At 35.8% G+C, this 22,633-nt stretch overlaps 1 protein-coding gene across 17 annotated transcripts in view; it reads left to right on the top strand.

Annotated features, from left to right (window-relative positions):
* BAZ2B (bromodomain adjacent to zinc finger domain, 2B) overlaps positions 1–22,633 on the top strand; it is a 331,540-nt gene that overhangs the window by 208,930 nt on the left and 99,977 nt on the right. For 14 of the 17 annotated variants that reach the window (XM_014534088.1, XM_014534089.1, XM_014534091.1 and 11 more), the window contains 3 exons: positions 12,565–12,753; positions 17,209–17,376; positions 18,245–18,438. In XM_014534088.1, coding sequence (XP_014389574.1) covers positions 12,565–12,753; positions 17,209–17,376; positions 18,245–18,438 — 551 coding nt within the window. The remainder of the gene's footprint in view (positions 1–12,564; positions 12,754–17,208; positions 17,377–18,244; positions 18,439–22,633) is intronic. The other 3 variants (XM_014534102.1, XM_014534094.1, XM_014534101.1) reach the window with 2 other exon arrangements.

Raw genomic sequence — 22,633 nt, 5'->3', positions numbered from 1 at the left:
TCACCTTCCCCATAGGAGGTACTTTTAAGTAACTCCCAAAATGAGTTCTTGCCCAAGCACATATTTGGTAGAATACATCCTTTTTAAAAAATACCTAAGCTTGATTAAGTCACTTCTTTATCAATAGGAACCATTTTTAATCTTAAATATTTTTAATCTTATAGATTATTTCATAGTAGAACTAAATAGTATTTCACTTTTTCAAGATTAGATTTGTAATTTTGGGTAAGTGAAATGCATAAATATGGAATGTTTGCTAACAAAATACCCTAGCAATTTGCCAAATAAATATTTGTTTATTTTTAAATCAATGGAACAATAACAAGAAAGATATCATTTTGTCATTGTTTTATGAAAGTAATTTTCTAAAATTTTCTTCATAATTAGAAAATAACTAAAATGAAATAGCATTGCATTAAAAAAGTAAATAAATGAAATCCCTGTTCTCCTACACCCTGTACAATCTTGGTTAACATTTAACAATTTCATCCATACTTCCCTTATATGCAAAATGATAGCTATATATAAATGATGAGTGCATTTATGATATGCTGTGTTCAAAAGGTGATGCTACAATTGGCATTTTACTTCGTTACTTTCTCTAAATGATTTGAGAGTTGTACTTTTATAATGTTTCTTTTCTGCTTCTTATAACTATTCTTCTGAATTAGTCTTTAATATATATGGTGTTTCTATAGAAATGTCCTTTTTTATGTCAATGGTTTTCATAATATATTTGAATACAGAACCGTGAGTTTTTTGGACACTTTGCTGTCACCTATTTCTCACTTATTTTCTGAATTAGTGATACTTGAATTGATTGTGATTCTTATTAGTCAATTTAGGGCACTGTTTTTCTGTTAGTGATAGTTGGGAATTTCAGAAATTTCTTTGTGTAGAAAGGAATATATTTTTTTAAAATATATATATTTTATTGATTTTTTACAAAGAGGAAGAGAGAGGGATAGAGAGTTAGAAACATCGATGAGAGAGAAACATCCATCAGCTGCCTCTTGCACACCTCCTACTGGGGATGTGCCCACAACCAAGGTACATGCCCTTGGCCGGAATCGAATCTGGGACCTTTCAGTCCGCAGGCTAACGCTCTATCCACTTAGCCAAACTGGTTAGGGCGAAAGGAATACATTTTAATTATTTTATTATTTATTTGCCAATTTAAAAGGTTGTAGAGTTTTTGTGTTGATACTTTCATTGAAAGTATAGTTTATTTCTATGTTCAGAAATATATCACTTATTAATACAATACTTTGAGTACATCATGAGTCTTTTTCACTTTCCAGGAAAATACTTAGTTTTTAACTTTCACAGTGTTGTAATTTATGTTTAAAGTAAAGCCTAGTATTAAGTTCCCGCACCTAATTTTCTTAATTTAATTTGTCACATTTTCCTGTTTTGTTTGATAAGATATTTTTGGCCTATGCATTGTCTGATAATTCTCTCCACTTTAAAATGAAATCATAGAGTAATAATATACCTGGACTCTTTATCTTAAACAATTTTTTAATTTCCTCAAAATTTTTTGAGGTATAAAGACAACAAACAGAATTTTCACCTTAAAATGTCAAAATTTCAACAGTTCTTTAATGTCCCCTTGGAGGACATTCTGTTGTTTTAAAATTATTTTAATTGACCAATCTCTTGTCATCTCCATTAATAGTATGTCTAGAGGAGTTACACTGAGTTACAAAGGATGCGATTCAAACCTGCTTTCAAATTTTGAATGATAAATTTCTTTTGAATCAATACCTTATGAGGATTGGAGATTATACCTACTAGTTAGCCGGTTCCTATTATGGATGTGTCAGAAGACATGAGTCTCCTGAGTCAGAGATTTTATTACTTACTAGAGGCCCAATGCACGAAATTCGTGCAAGAGTAGGCTCTCACAGCCCCGGCTGCCTTGCAGCCCCTTGGCCCCACCCCCTGCCCACTGGTCGCTCCAGAAGGTTGTTCCGCCATCTGTTCTAATTCACATATTAGCTCTTTATTATATAGGATGGCACAGCAAATAACATGAGCATCATGCTGGCATTGGTTTCCCATGCCTCCCAAGTTCACAGGGCAATACAGAGCAGCCAACTTGGCTCTTTGTGTGCAGTGGGTTTGTGTCACAGCTTAGGAATACTGAGCTTGGGGACTCTACTTTTGCTTTTAGTTAATGAAAACAAACCCTTTGTCTGGAAGGAGATGTTACCTCATCCTTCAAGATTGACCACTGCAAATGCAATACTGAGAAATGGCTTGGTTAAAGAGTGGTCAAGGCATTTTATTCTTGGTATACCCACCAATAACATGTAGGGACCTTTGAGGATTGCCTTTCACAAAACATCTTTCAGTAATTTGGATAGAAAATAACACTGCAATAAAGATTAATCTGTCCTGGTCAATTTGGCTAAGTTGGTTAGGTGTCTTCCTGTGCACCTAATTCCCAGTGGAAGTACATGCCTAGGTTTCGATCTTGATCCCCAGTAGGGAGTGTGCAGGAGGCAGCTGATTGATGTTTCATTCTTACATTGATGTTTCTCTCTCCCCCTCTCCCTTTCTATCTAAAAACAATGAAAATATAGGGAAAAAAGATTAATTAATCTGAGGTCATCTGCATATATGTGTCTTATTGATCTTATTAGAATATAAGAAATAACAATATATCTTTTCCCTTTAAATTATGATTAAAAAATAGCTTGCCTACTTCTAAAAAATAATTTGGGACAGCTTTCAATAATGTATTGGTATAGCAAACAAAACAATTAACTAAAATATCAAAATATAGGGTCTTAAAAGATGTTAGGTAAAGAAAGCCACCAATATTGCACAAAAACAAACTAGCTGTTAAGAGTAAAAGGAAAATAATGGGATGCGTGACTCACATACTAGTGCTAATAAGCGTATCAGTTCCTGAGGAAAAAGTAGACTTTTTCCTGGCCCTGAGTGGTATAGGGAATATGCTACCAGAACTGTGGTGTGAAAGGCCAAGTGGTGCACAATATCCTGCTTGCCAGTTTCACAGATATTCAGACGGTTGCAATATTGCTCTGGGTGAAAGGCGAGAGAGTGGTATTTAAACCACTAGTTGCATACTTAAACTTTAAAGAGTGGATTTGCTTGAGATTTGTGCTGATTTGACCTAATACAAAGAGAGAATTTGGGAAATTGCAGTTACACTTAAGCTGTGCTGTAGGCCAGTGGTTTTCAATCCATTTTTTTTAGGTAGATCTCTTCAAACAAAACATATAATAATGTCAAATGTATAAAACAGGTAAACTGTTTAAAACTTCTCTAGTTAAAGCACAAGTATGCCTGCTTTTCTTATTAAAGTTAAGGCAGGCGGGGTGGGGGGGGGTTGTGTAAGAGATCAACCAAAGGACTTGTATGCATGCATATAAACATAACCAATGGACACAGACAGTAGGGGGGTGAGGGCATGTGCTGGGGAGCGGTCAATGGGGCAAAAGGAGACATATATAATACTTTCAACAATAAAGAATTCTATATAATAAGAGAGGAATATGCTAATTAGCTGTTATGCCCTGAGGCATAATGACCAAGCACATCACGACCAGATCTCGGATCAGCAGGAGGGTGGGCCAGCCAGGTACAAGCAGGCTGTGGAGAGCTACAGGAGGGGGCAGGGCAGCAAGCTATGAGGGGTGGGGGGAGCTACAGGAGGGTGGCAGCGACCTACTGGCTACAAGCGGGCGGCAGAGAGCTACAGGATGGGGCAGGGCAGCAAGCAAGCGGGAGGCGGAGAGCTGCAGGAGAGGGCAGGGCAACAAGCTATGGCGGGGGGGGGGGGAGCTACAGGAGGGCGGCAGTGACCTACTGGCGCACGGATTCGTGTGCAGGGCTACTAGTTTAAAATAAAATAAAATAAAGATACATAGGCATCTTATAATTGTAGACCACCTGGTTCTATACAAATGTGCCAAATCATGGTATATTGGGGAAATTATAAGTTCATCAATAAGGCCACAACTCAGGGTATGTGTCGGTTATGATAATGATTAACTGTGAATAGGAAAGCATAAACACACCAGCCCATAGATAGGCAATGCTGGGTGGGTTATGCCATTATATACCTGAAGTTCTTCTAATTTTATTATTATTTTTTAAATATTTTTTTATTTTTTATTGATTTCAGAGAGGAAGGGAGAAGGAGAGAGAGATAGAAACATCAATGATGAGAGAGAATCATTGATCGGCTGCTTCCTGCACACCCCCCACTGGGGATCGAGCCCACAACCCAGGCATGTCCTTGACTGGAATCGAACCCGCAACCCTTCATTCCCCAGGCTGACACTCTATCCACTGAGTCAAACCGGCTAGGACAGAAGTTCTTCTAATTTTAAATTCTTTCTTTGAAGTGAGGGACTTCGATGCTCATATGTGTATGTCATGGCTGTATGAGGGCTGATCCACCTACAGCACTGTTTTCTAGGAAGGAAGAAGGCAGGGGGTAGGGGCCAGCTTACTTTGACCCATTTTATTTTATTTTATTTTAAAATCTTTATTGTTGCAAGTTTTACCAATGTCCCCCTTTTACCCCATTCACCCCTTCTAGCCTTCCCTGCCCCCCACCCCAGGCCTTCTCCACACTATTACCTGTGTCCATGGGTTATGCATATATGCATACAATCCCTTTTAAAGAGCTTTCCCAGAAATACCATCCAGAGTTTTCCACTTACATCTCTTTCGTCAGAACTGTGCTTCAAGGAAGGCCAGGAAAAATAGTTTTTGGATGAACATATTGCCATCCTGAATGAAATAGAAGTTATTAGTAAGGAAAAAGAGCGAATGGAGTGGTAATACCTGCTCTGGCTAAGTGGACAGAGGGTCAGAGGCGCAGGAGGTCCCTGGGGAATAGCCTAAGGATATATCATGTATAACTTCATATGCCATGTTTAGGAATTTAGGCAGAATAATGTGTTAAGAGCAAGGACTTTTCCATTGCAAAGCCCTGAAATTGAGTCTTGGCTTGTTCATTTATTAGCTGTGTGAATTTGGGTAAATTACTCCTTTCTGAGCTTTGGTTGCCTCATCTATAACAGATATAATAACACCCACCTTGCAACATTATGGGGATAAATGAGATAACACCTGGCACATAGTTGGTGTCTAGTAAATGGTAAACATTACTTTTATTTGTATGTCATCCAGGAGGAGGGATTTATATGATCACACGGCTTTGAAATTGACAGCCCTACCACCATGTAGTGCACCAGTTTGCAATGGGGATGAGACTAGAGAAAAAGAAGACTTTTAGGGAAGGTACTTATATTTATCTGGGTGATAAATGATAAGGTCCCAGATTAAGGAGTTATTAGAGGTGGAGAAAGAAACAAGGCCCCAGAAATATTTAGGGAGTCAATTCTTATGGGATATAATGACTGAATTTGGGTAAGGCAATGTTGAGAGGGAGATTGAAGCCCTGACATGACTTGGGCAACTGAGTGTGGAGTGATGTAATGAGAAGTGTGGAATATGCATCCATTTTAATATCCACACTGTTGCTGATGGATATTTGAGTTGTTTCTAACTTTCACCAATTATAAACAATGCTATGATTATTATTATACATAGATCCTAATGCATATAAGCATACTTTTCTGGAGATGTCTTCAACTTTACCAGTAGTACCAATTTATATTTCCCACCGGCTATGTATTAGAATTTTGATGCCTATCATTCATGCTAACACTTGTCATTGTCAGACTTTTTGATTATTGTCATTGATGAATATGAAGTAGAGTTTCATTAAGGTGCCCTTTTATAAGTTTTTAGCCTTTTGAATCTCATCTCTTTACTCAAGTGATTATTTAGGGCATTGGTGCATACACCTATTGGGTTGTATATCTTTTTCTTAATGGATTTATGAGTTATTTTTATATTTTGGATGCTGATCATTTTTTCAGTTATTCTTGTGGAAGATATCTTTTCTCAGTCATGGTGTGTCTTTTTTATTCTACATTGTCTTCTGATGAATAGAACTTCCAATTTTAATATAGTCAGATTTATCAATTTTTTAAATCCTTACCAGAGGATATTTTGTCCATTGATCTTTAGAGAGAAGTGGAGAGGAGGGAGGAAGGGGGAATAGAGAGAGAGAAACGGATGTGAAATGTGAGAGAGACATTTCAATTGGTTGCCTCCTACACGTGCCTTGACCATGGCTGGGAATCAAACCTGCAACCAAGTTATGTTCTCTTGACCAGGAATTGAACCTGTGACCCTTAAGTCCATGGGCTAACACTCTAACTACTGAACAAAATCAGCCAGGACCCAGATTTATCCATTTTTAAATTTATGGTTATGCTTTTTGCCTTGTTTAAGAAATCCTCCTTGACCTCCAAGGTAATGTGCATATTACTTTTAAGCTTTCACTTATCTCTCATTTAGTATTACTTTGAAAATTATATGGTTATGAGGTATCAGGCCAGTTGTGATAGAATTAATTATCCTCTTGTTTTGGGAACTATCACCAGTTGGAGTTGTTGGTTAGTGTATCAGTCAGATCAAGTAGAAATAACATAAAACAGTAAAGCTGTTTTAAGAAGAAAGTGATTTGCTGAAACCAGTTTGGCTCAGTGGATAGAGCATCGGCCTGCGGACTGAAGGGTCCCAGGTTCGATTCCAGTCAATGGCATGTACCTGGTTGCGGGCAACATCTCCAGTAGATGTGCAGGAGGCAGCTGATCGATGTTTCTCTCTCATCAATGTTTCTGACTATCTCTCTCCCTTCCTCTCTGTAAAAAATCAATAAAATATATATAAAAAAAAGAAGAAAGTGATTTAATACTGGGAATTAGATACTTATAAAATTACTAGAGGCCCGGTGCACAGATTCGTGCACTGGTGGGGTCCCTCAGCCTGGCCTGCGCCCTCTTGCAATCCAGGACCCCTCGGGGGATGTCAGACTGCTGGTTTCGGCCCGACCCCGGCGGGCCAGGCCGAGGGATCCCACCAGTGCACGGATCCATGTACCGAGCCTCTAGTATGCATATAAGATCGTTGGTTAATCTCTTCCAACCCTCCCCCTGCCCCCTTTTCCTCTGAGATTCATCAGTCTGTTCCATGTTTCCATGCCTGTGCGTTGAGCGTCTGCCCCCTGGTGGTCAGTGCGCGTATAGCTACCAGTTGAACAGTGGAATGGTCGCTTAGGCTTTTATATATATAGATTGAAGAGCTGGCTCCATGAATTATTCAGAGCATTACTGCTGAATTAACCTGCTTAAGGAAACTTCCTCTGGTTTAATCAGGATACCACTGTTCCAACTGATGGTTCCATGGCTCGTGCCACTTCAGTCCAGTGATGTAACTGGCTCCAGGGTTGTTCTGTGCTGCCTGTTAAATCTACACCAGCAAAAAGGATACTTCATGTGCTGCCAATCTGCCAGCTTAACTTAGTTTTTAATTCTTTCCAAATCCATCTGATTGGCAGAATCTAAATTACATGCAGAATCCTGGCTGCAAGGAGGACTGGAAAATGTAGTTTCTAACTGCCCAGCTTTTGCATCACAAGAAGGTACCATAAAAGGAGGTTGGGACAAATGTTAAGTGAGCCAGTTATCTACCTATTTGAACTTATCTGATGATAGACCCCCAACTTACCTCCCCACCTGTGTATTGTAATAAATTTCTGATACGTATATATGAGCCAACAGTTCTTTTCTTCAGAAAAATAGTATTTCATTATTGCATCTAATAGCTTATGTATGCTTACTATAAATATCGTTTAATAACTGTTCTGTGTATCAGTGTAAATTAAACCAAAGAGAATAAATGCTTAACTCAAAATAATAGAGCACTTAATTATCACAGATAATAGCAAATATCTACTGTTTCCTTTGAAAGATTATAAATGACTTTTCAAGGACTTCATTCATTCTATATAGTACCATTAATTTTTCTCCATTTACTGGATCACATCCATCAGCATAAAAGTATGTTCTTTGTATCTGCCAACCTAAAAAACAATATATACCCAAAACCTCTTTTCACCTCAAATGCTTTTCTGGCTGTTGCCCTATTTCCTGCCTTGTTTTATAGCCAAACTTCTCAAAAGGTATAGCTGCATGTGTTTTCTCCTTTTTCTTGTCTTTGATGTATATTTCAACCCACACCAAAGTCACTCCTATCCTCATCTCACTCAACCTCTTGGCTGAATTGACACAGTTGACCACTCCCTCCTCCTTGAAAACCTTTTTTGAAAAAAGTTTATATTGAACTGGCATTATTTTTTCCCTAAATGTTTGGTAGACTTCACCAGTGAAGTCATCTGGGCTTGGAAGGTGTTTTTAAATTATTGTTGTTGGAAGATAGTAAACCCAAGTTCATTTTTTAAAATAACAATATGAAACTATTCAGGTTATCTTTTTCTTCTTGAGTTAGCCTTGGTAGTTGATGTCTTTCAAGGAATTTATCCATCTTATCTATAATTGAATTTATGGGCATGAAGTTGTTATATATAGTATCTTCTTTGGATGTTTATAGGATTAGTAGTGATGTCTTCTCTTTCATTGTTGATAGTAGTAACTTGTGTCTTTTCTCTTTTTTCCTTTGTGACTAGAGATTTATCAATTTTATTGACCTTTTTGGCAAACTAGCTTTGGGTTTCATTGCATTTTCACAGTTTTCTGTTTCATAGATATTAGCCCTTTATTATTTCCTTTTGTTTTTCTGTGAGTGTGATTTCCTCTTCTTTTTTCCCAATTTAAGGGAAACCTTTAAGGGAAAGCTTAAATCGTTTATTTAAGACCTTTCTCCTTTTCTCATATATCCCTTTAATGTATACATTTAAGTACTGTTATGTCTGTATCCCACAATTTTTGATGTTTTCATTTCATTATCATTATGTCAAAATGTTTTTTATTTTCCTTTGTGAATTTTTTGACTGATGGGTTGTGTAGAAGTCAGTAATTTAGCATTTAAATTTTTATTGATGTCCATTTTAGTTACATTGTGGTAAAAAACATACTGATGATAATCTGTGCTCTGTGTTTTGTCTCCTCACTGCTGCTCTTTTAGTCTGGCCTTCTGTGGGTCTCTTTTGTGCCTGTGACAATTGTTGGGACAGCCAAGAACTTAGGCAGAGATGAATCTCCTTCTCCCTGTGGTTTCCTTGCTTCTAAGATTACCCTCTAATTTCCAGCTGCCCTGCCAGCTTTGGACTTTGCCCTGGACACTTCAGGCTTTCTGTTGTCTAAGCCAATCATGACGAAGGAATTCATTCATTTAAGAAACACATTAAACTCAATAGATCTGCTGTGTGTAGCCCTGTCTTTCAAGAGCAGATTCTCTGTGTTCTCTGCTGGCTCTTTGCCATGCCCCTGGGGACCTGCCTCATTCATGCACAGTGTACTTATAGCTAGCTATTTGGGTGGTTGAAGCTCTGAATTTGGGTCTCATTCTTTTTGTGATTTGCTCACTGCCAGGATTTCCCTTTTAAATTTTCTGGGGTTTTTTTTTCAATGCTGGATTCTGACCACTGGCACCTTTAGTGGATAAGGCTGCTCCTTTTCTTCCACTGTTTTTTTGTGGTCATAGCTGTGAGGTTTAGGCAGCATTATCAGATCAAAACACCACAAAGTCATACTTTTTACCCCTTCTCATTACCATTTTTCCAGATTAAACTTTCCTCTGGCTTTTCTCTATTTTTGGATGTCTTCCCATATCTTTAGTTTTCTTGTTGTTTTAAATTCAGACTTTATCATTATCCTCTGTGGGTGATTCAAGCGACCAACTTCCCTACTACTCCACCATTATCTGAAGTTGTCTCCCCCCGCCCCCCCCCCAACAAACAAACACCAAAAACAAATACAAAAAAAGCAAATAACTTTCTTTTAAAAAATTTTTATCTAGGAGTCCATGGGCAGCATGTGATCCAATCTGCCCAGTCTAAACATCACATCTCCCAGACAATAGTGATTGGTTAAGGAATGGGCACATGATGCAAATCAGACTAATGAAAGACTAAGAGATGCCATTCTGGAATTTTTACTCCCGCAAACCTGGGAGAAGGCCTATCTGAGGATGTAGAGCCCAGAGAAGAAAGAGAAACTTGGTTCTGGCAAACTTTCAGTCAGTCTTTTCCAAAAGCTTTTGCATTATGTAAGCCAGTACATTCATCTTTTTTATTAATTTTGAATTTGGTGTTTTGTACTTTTCAACCTAACTAATACACCCCCGTGATCTAATCACTGCCTACTTCAAATTTATGTGGAACTGTTCTCATTTTGTTCTGTTACCTTTTAGTCTCCCTGACCTTTAGCTTCTTTAGATACATTCTTTCCCAACTAAGGATCTCAAACATGCTCTCCCTCTGCAAGTCCTTCCTAAGCCGATTCTTTCTTATGCTCAGTTTCAGACATTAATTAGAGAAGTCTCTAATAGTATCTGTTTTTGTACCTAGTAATTTCACTCATTGTACTCTTCATAATTTATAATTATACAGTTGGTGGTGTTTTGTTTATTTGTCTATTCATCTACATTTAAAGAGCAGGGACCATATGTATTCCCTTTTATCATTATGTCTTCAATAAATGCCTGGCACAAAAATAAATGCCCAGGAAACAATTGTTGAAGAAAGAAAAGAAAGGAGAGATGAATTTGCAGGTCTAAGACTTGAAAATTAAATGATAAATGAACTCTAGTAAGTTTTCTAGGCCATTATATAGCTTTGCTCTTGTGATAACAAATGACAACTTCCTGTTTGGATCGAAGGCCTTTGGAATCAGTCCCAGGGATATGCCTCCTCTGCTCTTAATGAGTAGTGAATTGATTCATTCATCAGATATTTATTGAATGTTTATTATGTATGAGACACTTCTTTAGGTATTTGGGATCTATTACTTAGTCCTGTATATGACAGTACCAGTTTATAATATTGAAATATTAACTTGTTTTATACATTGTTGTATAAAAAGTAGTCATACTATTTAAATTATGGTCAAATTATGAGGTTCATGTAGTCAAGGATTATTTCTTTATCACTGGTCTTGAAGGTAGTGATATTTGAGTAACCGTTTTTCCCAGTAGCATGCCTTGTTTTGTTTTAACTCAACTTCAATGCTAAGGCATTCTGGAACTCTGATAACACATAAGTATCAAATTCACAGATTTTCTGTATAGGCTTTGATGAACAAAAACAAAGATTGGCTGACTTAGAAAAGATACCCAAGTCTGTGTCCTTTCCTTATCCTCCCCTCTGACAGTTCCTCTATGGGCCTTTATCATAAAGATACTTTGAGGATCTTCCCTGGGAGATCTACTTAGTGCTTTGTTATAGTGGAACCTTGACTCCCAATCACAATTTTTTATCTTACAGGATGATATGAGACATACTTGTGACTTGATACAATTTATTTAAATCTTACTACTTCGATAAAAAATATAATGTTATTTCAGTGCAGTGTTATTTCAGGGCATATCGTTGCCTTCTGATGACTTCCTCTTGGTTTTCAAGGAGTAAAAAAGCAAAGAGAAGAGATATCTTTATTAGCTAAATGTTAAAAAATTACTTTTAACAAATTGACTTCAAACATACTGTGTTAAAACTACTTATATTCAACTGCAGAGCCAGGTCTGATATAAACAGGAGAGAGTAAGAAACCCATATTCTTATTTTAACACAGAATACAGTACCTTTCACACGGTAAATTCTTAAAATAGCCTGGAGTGTGGCATTTGGTATTGTTTTCTTAGTATCAAGCCAGGGAAAGTTAATTATTTCCTGGAAGTAAAAGGAAGATTTCCAAGTATTAACAGATTTTCTGCCAACTCCCTGCAAAGTATGAAAAAGAGGTCGTGTATTTGATTGTATAACAACCCAAACTGGGATTATGACACTTACTACTAGATTCTCTTTAGGGTAAAAGTGGAGATTGAAAGTCACACTTAGAATTGAATATGATATTTATATCAGAAAGTTGATAGATGCCCTTGGGTGCATTTAGAAATAATCTTAAGAAGTTTATTCATTAAATCTTTATGTTGTATTCTACATTGCTTTATCAGGCTAGAATATAATCCCCTTTTTGGTATCAAAGAGGTATTAAATAGAGAACATGGCTTCAATTCTGGCACATGGAAACTAAAATCTCTTTGCCTAGTTGTATAATTTGAGTAAGGACTTGGTGACAGATTCTGGACTTATTTCTTTGGTTTTGAAACTTATATTAATAAGATGTTTTTATTTTCCTTACGAGTGAAAACATTTTAATACTACATTAATGTACATTTATTAATAGAAAGTTCACTCACTTCTGCAGGTCAAAACACAATAACGAGTGAAAATTATTTGCTGAAAGCATCATTTCTCAAATTCAAAGTAAATAAGATTATACCATTTATTTTAATTACATTTACCAGAGTACTTTCATGTAGAAACATCTTATTCTGTAGGGTTTGATGAATAGAAATGCAAAAGAAAATGTAAGATAAAAATATAATAAATAAGAAAGTATAAAATTTTATCTAATTTATGAATGCTGAAATCAGATCTCATCTGTTTTTATAGTCCAACTTTAAGTGTGTTCTTTTCCCTCCCAGGACATTTATTCAGAGCAGCTGGGGATCAACCGTTTAACCTGTCCACAGTGTCGAGTGCCTTCCCAATGGTCAGCCACCCAGTCTTTGGTCTACATTCAGCCAGCTCAGGGCATTCAGAATTTGGTGGTTTGGGGACACTTGGTACACCCACAGCCTTAGCCGCACATCCCCAACTAGCATCTTTTCCAGGTAAACATCTGTTACAAACAGTGTTCAAGGAAAGAAGGAAAGCTTGAAAATGTTCAAGCAGTAATTTATTAAATTGAACAAAAAGAAATAGTCTAATGCCTGGTATATTAAAACTCTTGTGCAAGAATTTGCTCAATCCTATTTATCATGGGCAAAAAAAACAACCAACACCACACTATGTGTGCTAGGTGGCAATGCAGTTAGATACTTAAGTGTTTAGCTAGGGAAATCAGCATCTGCATCAAAAGTGAATAATTAAGCTAAGTTTTCTTCTGTTTTTGATAATTTTTTTTTCTCAGCTTTGATGTGAAAAATAGCTTATACTGGAAAACTAAAGTCTAGTGCTTATAATAAACATCTCTGAAATGTTATTTTGAGTTCTCACTTCTCTGCACTTTGTCAGAAAGATGAGCTTGGCTCTTGAATTTCTATATATTCTTTTATAATCAATCAAAACAACTCTAGATTTGCACCACATATGTGGCAGCAAGACCAGAATTATCCCAAATTCTACAGATTATGAGAATTCAGTAAGACACCAAATAAAGTTTAACTTACACAAACATGCTATAATTTGTCTTGTTATATTATTTTGAAAACTAAACTTTAAGTGTTTCCAGTGATTAATTTTACTTTAATAAATTTTAGTTAGGGTTGTTTAAAAATCAGCATAAATGTAGACACAAATTAACCTGAATTTAAATTTGGCTTTGCTGTGTTTTAGCTGTGTGACTTTGAACAAGTAATCTGACCTCTCAGCCATAGTTTCCTCATCCGAGACATGAGGTTATCATCATCATAATAGTACCTATGAAGATGAGAGCAGATAAGCCATGTTAGTGCTAAGTGAAGCATTTGGCACACATAATCCGTACATAATTAGTAATTATCATTAGTACTTTCTCTTGCCCACTTTAATGGGTAATAAATTGTGAAGTGCTTCTATATATATGATGGAAAGATGGTTAAATATTTCAAGTACTGTCTTTTGAATCATATTATTCCTTTCATTCAGTTGTCTGGAAGAAGGAATTGTGGGGAGGGGTAGTGTGAGTAGAAAGTTAAAATAAAGTCTTAAACTAAGTCTTAACATTTGTTTAAAAAACACTAATAGAAATTTAATTCAATCAGTTTCTAGAATGGTTGTTTAGCAAGATAAGCATTCAACAGATATTTTCTGAAACATAGGATTGCTGAATAAAAATAAAAATAGGTGATATTAATAGTTAAATTTAAGGTAGTTACTGATACCTTAAATTTGTTTGTTTCATGGTTTATTGGAGTATTGCTTTTGAGCATTTCTAAAAGAACAATGTAATTATTATTAAAATCCAATACCTTCTGCACTGGAATGATGGTTAACAAGTCTAAAGAACTACTTCTCTGGACTTCAACAATGCTAATACTTCCCACTGTACAGAAAAAAACTGATTCCCCTAACCTACATAAACTTTTCATTAATTTAGTATGTTATGTGCACTAAGCCAAACAGTTTGAAATACACTACCGTAGTATATATTAATGTTGTTTATAGTTTTCAGGAGATGGATTAACAGATAGTTATCAGACACAGTCTTTAGTGATAAAAGTATGACTGTAGAAGAATACTATTTTGTCAAATGAACAGAGACTATGCCTATTTATAGAAGACATGTTTAAGTTGCAGGTTTGCTATAATAACAAATTTAAATTCTGTATTGTTGGCTTTATTCAAAAGGGTAATCAAAATGCCAAATTTTTGAAATGACCTAATAAATGAAGACACACAGGGAAGGAATTACTAGGAATTTTAAATGAGTAAGAATTTATTTTTAAATTTTTACGGACATGTAGATTATTCTGCATTTCCAATGATTAAATCAACAGGTGCAATATTTAATGGACATTAGTATAATAAAATTGTTTTTATTTAATATTGAAATTGTATTTCATGGTAATTTCTTAAAAAATATACAAATTTTGGTTATTACATTTTTATATTATATTGCCATGAATTTTGTGAAGTACCTGGCTCTCAAGTATGAAAGATTTTAAAATTCTACTATATCTTCTAGGTTCTAATTGAGATTTAGCATAGTCTCTGAAATACTGGAATCTTTCAGTTGAATATGATTAATGAATGTTGCTCTATGCTGTTACCTCCTTTGAATACATTTAGAAATCATGTGCTGGTTTATGTAATCCTTATTTTGTACATAGCACGTTATAAACAAGCTAGTTTGTGAGTGCCTAAATTTTTTTATTTTCTTCAATTTGAAAGATAAATAGCTGTTAATAAAAATTGTTACTTTCTATGAAATATTAGACATTTGTACAGTTTGTAATCAGCAGCCCTACAATTTTTATCTTTTTATTCGGTTGACCTTATTTACTTGTTTTTTTTTTTTACTTACGATATCAGCTTATTTATTACACACATTTTCCAGTTGTCTTTTTTTCTAGTCCCTATTGTGTACAATTGACATTCTAAAGTACATTTTTGTGTTTTTCCTCAGTTTATGTCTAAAATATTCGAATCTTACTACACTTTTAATGCCTTACAAATTTTCTGGTTGTTTACAAAGTCTATACATTCAACTGTAATGTTTTCATTATAGACTCTATATTAAATAATATAAATATCTTTGGAAAACCTCAGTCCCTTTTTGTCAGCTATGTGGAACCTAGTTTTCAAATAACAATAGATTCCAACTGTGCTGATATAAGCCCAAAATACACAGGTTTTTTTCCTATCTAAATACACTTCTTTCATCTAAACAGTGGATAAATGATTAATGCCTTTGTGTAGTTATTCTTGGTTGAGTTCCCATCATTCAGGCCCTGCTGAATATACATTGGTGTCATTTCACCAGCAGCGCCTTCCCGCAGTGCAGAAGAATAGCTTTTGCAGTTTTTTGCTTATACTGTTTTTTTTTTAGATTTTTCAGAATGGTAGCCACCATGAACATGTCACTTAAAAAAAACAACACAAAAAAAGCAGGTTTGCCATTAGATAATGAAGGTGCACATCACTTTACATCCTATTTTTAATGGAGAGTGATATTCCTAGAAAAGCTTTAAAGACCATATAATATAGCATATTGACAATATGGAAAATTTCCCATGCTGTATTGTTGAGGTTTTTCCCTCTAATTTCCTTATGGATGTTATAATCGATGAAAAATACATATATCTTGAAAGATTAGCCTCAAAGGTTATAACTAATTTGTTAATCTAGCAGATTAGTCAGTTGGCAAAGATTGTTTCTGAGATTTTAGAAGGGGCAATACAAGACTTTCCTTTGGATTATTTTCAAATCTTTTCTTAATCTTTACCCTTCCTTGAAAAAATGTATTCTATAAAATTTGGCTTCTCTCTGTTTTTAGAAGTTTTAACTGAGAGCCACAATTTGAACATTTAAATTACATTTTTGATGACTTTCTACATTCAGTCATTTTGCAGTGATAAAATAATCATTATTATTTGTAACTTATAAGAGGAAGTATGGCCAAAGTTTATGATTTTTTTCATTAACTTTAAGGAGAAACTTTATAAATATTTTTTATTTTAATATGACTTACTTGTTTTGAGATCTTCTTTGAGCTCTTTTTATTCTTAGCTTCCCCTCCCCGCCCAAAAAAGAAAAAGAAAAAGAAAAAGAAAGAATAAGGCTTACTGATTTTACCGTCTTTATGTTTCTGTTTGAGTATAAAACTTTTTCTTTCATAAATGCATGTGAAGTATACTGGATAACAGTATTCTTTGTATTACTATTTAAACAACCTGATTTATCAGAGCCATATCTATGATATATATAATTTGAGGAAATTTTTAACACTAATCTAAAATCCTAAGGTATTAAAATAGGTTGGTATAGTGTTAAATATTTTTTTTCTTTTACTATGGTAAAAGTCACCAGAGTCAAATAAATCTTTAATATTCCACGTTTTCCATTTTCATTTTAAAACCTTTGTTCTTTATAAAGTTGAACTCAAGGAGGCTGCTGAACAAAGATTCCTGGATACTATCTTTTTGTTTTTTTCTTAATATATTTTTATTGATTTCAGAGAGGAAGGAAGGGGAGAAGAGAAGGAAGAGGGGGAGAGAGAGAGAGAGAGAGAGAGAGAGAGAGAGAGAAACATCAATGATGAGAGAGAATCATTGATCAGCTGCCTCCTGCACATTCCATACTGGGGATTGAGCCTGCAACCTGGGCATGTGCCCTGATCAGGAATTGACCAATGACTTCCTGGTTCACAGGTCAATGCTCAACCACTGGATACTATCTTAATGAGAAGAATAATGAGTGTATAACTTCTAAATAACAACCTTACAATTAGAAAGATACAGCAATTCTGTTCCAAATTAAAGCGTAACCATTTTTTTTTTCAGGAATAAAATATAAAAAGCATTGTTACATTAACTAGAAAGTTAATCCAAATATTTTTGCTTGTTTGTTTGGTGTTTGGTTTTGAGGTGCAGAATGGTGGCGAACAGCAGATGTTCATACTCGTACAGGGGCAGCCTTCTTTCCACCGTTACTGGGAATTCCACCACTGTTTGCTCCTCCAGCCCAGAATCATGATTCTTCTTCATTCCATTCAAGGACTACAGGAAAAAGTAATCGAAATGGTCCTGAAAAAGGTATTAACTTAAATGAAGTATTTAAAATCCTCTGCTTCAATATGTATTATCGGTAGAGTTCAAGTTTAATAACATTTATAAAGTATTGTGCTGGACACTTTCACATTGCATTGCTTAATCCTTATAATAACTCTTTGGGATTGGAAATATCCTCATTTTGCCACCAACGTTAAATACCATTTAGTGGATTTTTTGCAACCAAGGTTAAATAAATTATTTAAGGAAATGTTGCTTACAGAATGATTTAGCATCGCAGGATTTGAACCCAGGTCTTCTAACTCCAAACTCTGCTGCTTGTATCTCACTAGCTTTTTTATGTAACCCTACTATAATATTTACTTCTTCTGTAATTAAGCTTTAAGTTGATTAAAACTAATATCCTAGTATTCTTCTTTTTTAATGATTATTAACATTTCTGTTGTTCATGGTTGTTAGACTATCATTTGCAAATTATAGTAACAATTTAGATGGTTTATTATTATCTTTCTTTTTGCTTGAGGTAGTATTTGGGGGAGTTTGCTCTGAAAGGATGAGTGTTTGCATTTAATTATCTTTCTTGATGTTTTAAAAAATTGAAGTGTAAATCACATAAATGTACAATTAACCATTTTAAAGTGAATAATTCAGTGGCACTTAATACAGTCACATCATTGTGTAAGCGTCACCTCCATGTAGTTTCAAAACATTTTCATCATCCCAAAAGGATTTATGTGTTGTGAATATCTCAGATCTTATCATACAACTTGTGACGCTTTCACTTTGCATTATGTTTTCGAGAATCATCACATTAGAGCATATAGCATTACTTCATTCTTTTATGTGGTCAAATGAATTCTATTGTATAAACATCTTTATTTCTTTTTGCAAGGTGTAAATGGGTCAATAAATGGAAACAGTACTTCATCTGTGTCTGGTATCAACACACCTGTACTATCCACTACTGCTTCCAGTTCTGTTGGACAAACTAAAAGTATAAGCTCAGGTGGAGGAAATCGAAAATGTAATCAGGATCAAAACAAAAACCAGCCTTTGGATGCTAGAGCTGACAAAATCAAGGATAAAGTAAGTTATTCTTTGAAGGACAAATTTATAACAAATCTATATGTAGCATTCCAGAAGTCAAACCACCTGTGTCTATGGAATAATTTATTATGAGTTACCAAGTTCTATTTTTGTGGATGTTTATTTTTATGGTGTGGTACTAATATCATGTATTTATTCTTCTAAAACTGTCAGCACCAGTAAATAATGAAAATAATAATAATAGATAAGATTTATTGAGAACATACCAGCTCTGCATGAATTGCTTTGCATGTAATATCTATTTCAATCCTCCCCATACCTCTAATGAGGTAGGTACAATTATTAAAATGGGGAAACACAGCCCTAAAATAGTGCATCAGTTAGTGGTCAGGATTTGAAGTCTGGCAGGTTGACTCCAGAGCCCATGCTTTAGGAAACCAAAAGCAAGCAAGAAAAGCTTTTTTAATGGAAATTTTCACATATACCGAATAGATAGAATAGCATAATAATCTTATGTACCCATTATCTAGGCTCAGTAACTATCACCTTGAGGCCAACTTTATTTTGCTGTGTCCCCAACTGTACAAATAATCAATTTAATGCCTCTCAGTTCTAAATTCACCCTCCTCTTAAAATGTGTGTGTGTGTGTATTGATTTGATTGATTTTATAGAGGAAAGGAGAGAGAGATAGAAACATCAGTGATGAGAGAGAATCATTGATCGACTTTCTCCTACACGCCCCCTACTGGGGATCAAGCCGCAACCTGGGCACATGCTCTGACCGGAAATCGAGCCGTGACTAACTGGTTCATAGGTCAAAGCTCAACCCCAGATCCACACCGACTAGGCTGCTTTCTGTTGTTTTGACAGTTGGCACAATGTTATATCATGTTAGAAGGGGGTCCCAGAGAAACACTGGAATGGAAGGGTTTTCTGTTCCTGGTTCCAGTGTTTTCTTCTTGTTCTTATGCTATGGCTGCTGGTTGTATGTAGGAGACTCAGCAGTGCACATCATATAGTGAGTTTCACTGGCATCCCAGCAGACAGCTCATTCCAGTAGACCCCCCATTGTAAGCCTGTGGTTTCATTTTCTGCAGTTCCATTTACTTTTAGTCAGCCGCCATCTGAAAATATTAAATGGAAAATCATAGAAATAGACCATTCATAAGTTTTAAATTGCGTGCTGTTCTAAGTAGTATGATGAAATCTCGCACCGTCTCACTTCATCCCACCTGGGATGTGAATTACCCCTTTGCCCAGTGTATCCAGGCTGTATACGCTACCTACCTGTTAGTCACTGGGTGTCCATCTCGGTTATCAAATTGACCGCTATGGTATTGCAGTGCCTGTGCTCAAGTAATCTTTATGTTACTTAATAATGGTCCCAAAGTGCAAGAGTAGTGATGCTGACAATTTGGGTGTACCAAAGAGAAGCTGTAAAGTGCTTTCTTTAAGTGAAAAGGTGAACGGTCTTGACATTAGAAATGAAAAAAAAAAGTATCCTGAGGTTGCTAAGATATACAGTAAAATGAATTTTTTATTAGTGAAATTGTGAAGCAGGACAAAGAAATTTGTGCTAGTTTTGCTCTTGTACTTTTCACTGTAAAAGTTATGGCCATAGCGTGTGATAAGTGCTTAGTTAAGATAGAAAAGACATTAAATTACTCGGTGGAAGACCTAAACAGAAAATGTGGTCCAATTGACAGCAGTGTGTTGTACCAGATATCGAACCTATACAGAGACTTCAGCAACGGATCCCCTGAAATGAGTGACACCAAGCCATACAGTGCAAGTAAGGGATGGTTACACAGATTCAAGAATAGGTCTGGACTGAAAAATATAAAATGATTGGAGAGAGAGAGAGAGAGAGAGAGAGAGAGCACATTTGCATATTATAATTGTTCTACTTTATTATTAGTTACTAGAGGCCTAGTGCACAAATTCATGCAAGGGTGGATCCTCGGGGTGGCCTATGGAGATCGGGCCCCAGCTCATGCCCCCAGCCTCACACCCCCACAGCCCTGCCTGGCACCCCTTGTAAAAAATCAATAAAATATATTTTTTTAAAAAGCTTATGAGGATTGTAGTGGGTGTGCAGATCAAATGTGGTAAATCCACTCCAATATTTTTGTCACTCTAAATAAGCCTTTAGATTTCCTCTTCCACATCATGCCAGGGAAGCTGTGACATTTCAACTTTATTAAATGAAGGTCACCACTAAGTCTTGGTTTTTCATTCAACCAAGTAAGCTGAGATAACTCCATCTACATGAACTTACACATTATGTCCAGAATTGTCAGTATGTGCACCCTTATCAGTGAATTTGGTCCCATTTGTAATGTCTTCTGGATTGAGAACTCTTGGTTTATTCTGAGTTAAATCCCAAGCATCAACTGCAAACATTCTGGGAACAGATAATCAATAGAGCAGTGTCTTCTCATCTACATTTTATGAAAACCACTTTTAGGGACTGGTTTCTGGGAAAAGAGCATCCAGAGTTTGTGATCCTGCACAGATCACTTTCTCTGCCATCTCAGCTGAAATATTAAGGGGCTGGGAAGCTTCTGGCACACCATAGCAAGAAGAACAAGATATGGGTAGCCACTGACTACAAGTAGCATTCATCGGAACTTAAATACGAAAAACATGCATCCTAGGCTCTAATTTTTAATCCTAAGGAACTACTTTATCAAATTTTCCTTGCCCTTCAAGACAGTACAAGCTCCTAGATATTTCAGTTCCCTTTTCAACAGAAGATAAATGCTTTCCAGAAGACATTTGAGGGTCTAGGGGAAGGTCATCTGCTAAAGTCAAGAGGCCTCATGGTACCCAATCACAGAAACTCAATAGGACTGTACTTGGGCTCCAAGACAAACATTCTGTTGCCCCTGAAACAAAAGTGATAAAAGACTCTTGCTTATTTCCTTCCAAGAACACAGGTTTCAGGATCACACTCTCTACCTGCTATTTTTTTCCCCCTCTTGTTTCCCTGCATTTATATTTTTATTTAAAAAAAATTTTTAATTACATTTATTGGGGTGACATTGCTTAATATGATCATCCACGTTTCAGGTGTGAGTTTCTATCTTACAAGACCTGTATATTGCACTGTGTGCCCACTACACAAAGTCAGATTTTCTCTTGTTACCATATATTAGGACCCCCTTCATCCCTACCTCATCCTCTCTGGCAACCACCACACTGCTGTTTGTCTTCACAAGTTTCAGTTTTATATCTCAAATATGAGTGAAGTCATATGGTTCTTAGCTTTTTCTGACTGAATTATTTTTCACTTAGCATAATATTCTCAAGGTCCATCCATGTTGTTGCAAATTGTTGTATTTCATCCTTTCTTATGACTGAGTAGTATTCCATTGTGTGTATGTACCACATCTTCTTTATCCAGTCTTCTATTGCAGGACATTTTGGTTGTTCCCATTATCTTGCCACCATGAATAATTCTGCAATGAACATAGGGGTGCATATAACTTAGCGAATACATGTTTTCAAGTTTTACTTTTTAATTACCGTTATCATATAATATTATAGTAGGTTCGGGTGTACACCCCAGTGATTAGAAATTATATAACTTACTAAGTGATTATCCTGATAAATTTCTTATTTATATGACACCATGCATAGTTATTAGAATATCATTTACTATATTCCCTAAGCTGTACTTTACATCCCCATGACTGTCCTGTAAGAACCAATTTGTACTTCTTAATTCCTTCACTTTTTTCACCCATCCCTTCAAATCCCCTCCCATCAAAATGTTCTCTGTATCTATGAGTCTGTTCTGTTTGTTTCTTTACTTGGATTTTAGATTTAATTGTTGATAGGTATGTATTTATTGCCATTTTATAGTTCATATTTTTGATATTAAAAATTATTCTTGAAGAAGACCCTTTAATCCAGCAGTTCTCAACCTGTGGGTCGCGACCCCTTTGGGGGTCGAACGACCCTTTCACAGGGGTCGACTAAGACCATCGGAAAACACATACATCTAATCTAATCCAATCTAATAAAAGAGAAACATGGTAATTAGCGTACGACCGCTACCCTTCCCATTGGCTAATTAGCGAGATATGCAAATTAATCACCAGCCAAGATGGCGGTTAACTGCCAACAAAGATGGCGGTTAATTTGCATATGTAGGCACAATGCAGGGAGGCGAAAGGGAAAGCACGGAAGAAGCCCCCTGCCACTGACAGTGATCGGAAACCCAGGGGG

Source organism: Myotis brandtii, unplaced genomic scaffold, assembly GCF_000412655.1.
Source record: "Myotis brandtii unplaced genomic scaffold, ASM41265v1 scaffold125, whole genome shotgun sequence".
Classification (NCBI taxonomy): domain Eukaryota; kingdom Metazoa; phylum Chordata; class Mammalia; order Chiroptera; family Vespertilionidae; genus Myotis; species Myotis brandtii.
Note: the sequence above shows the minus strand (reverse complement) of the source record. Positions and strands in the feature narration are given on the sequence as shown.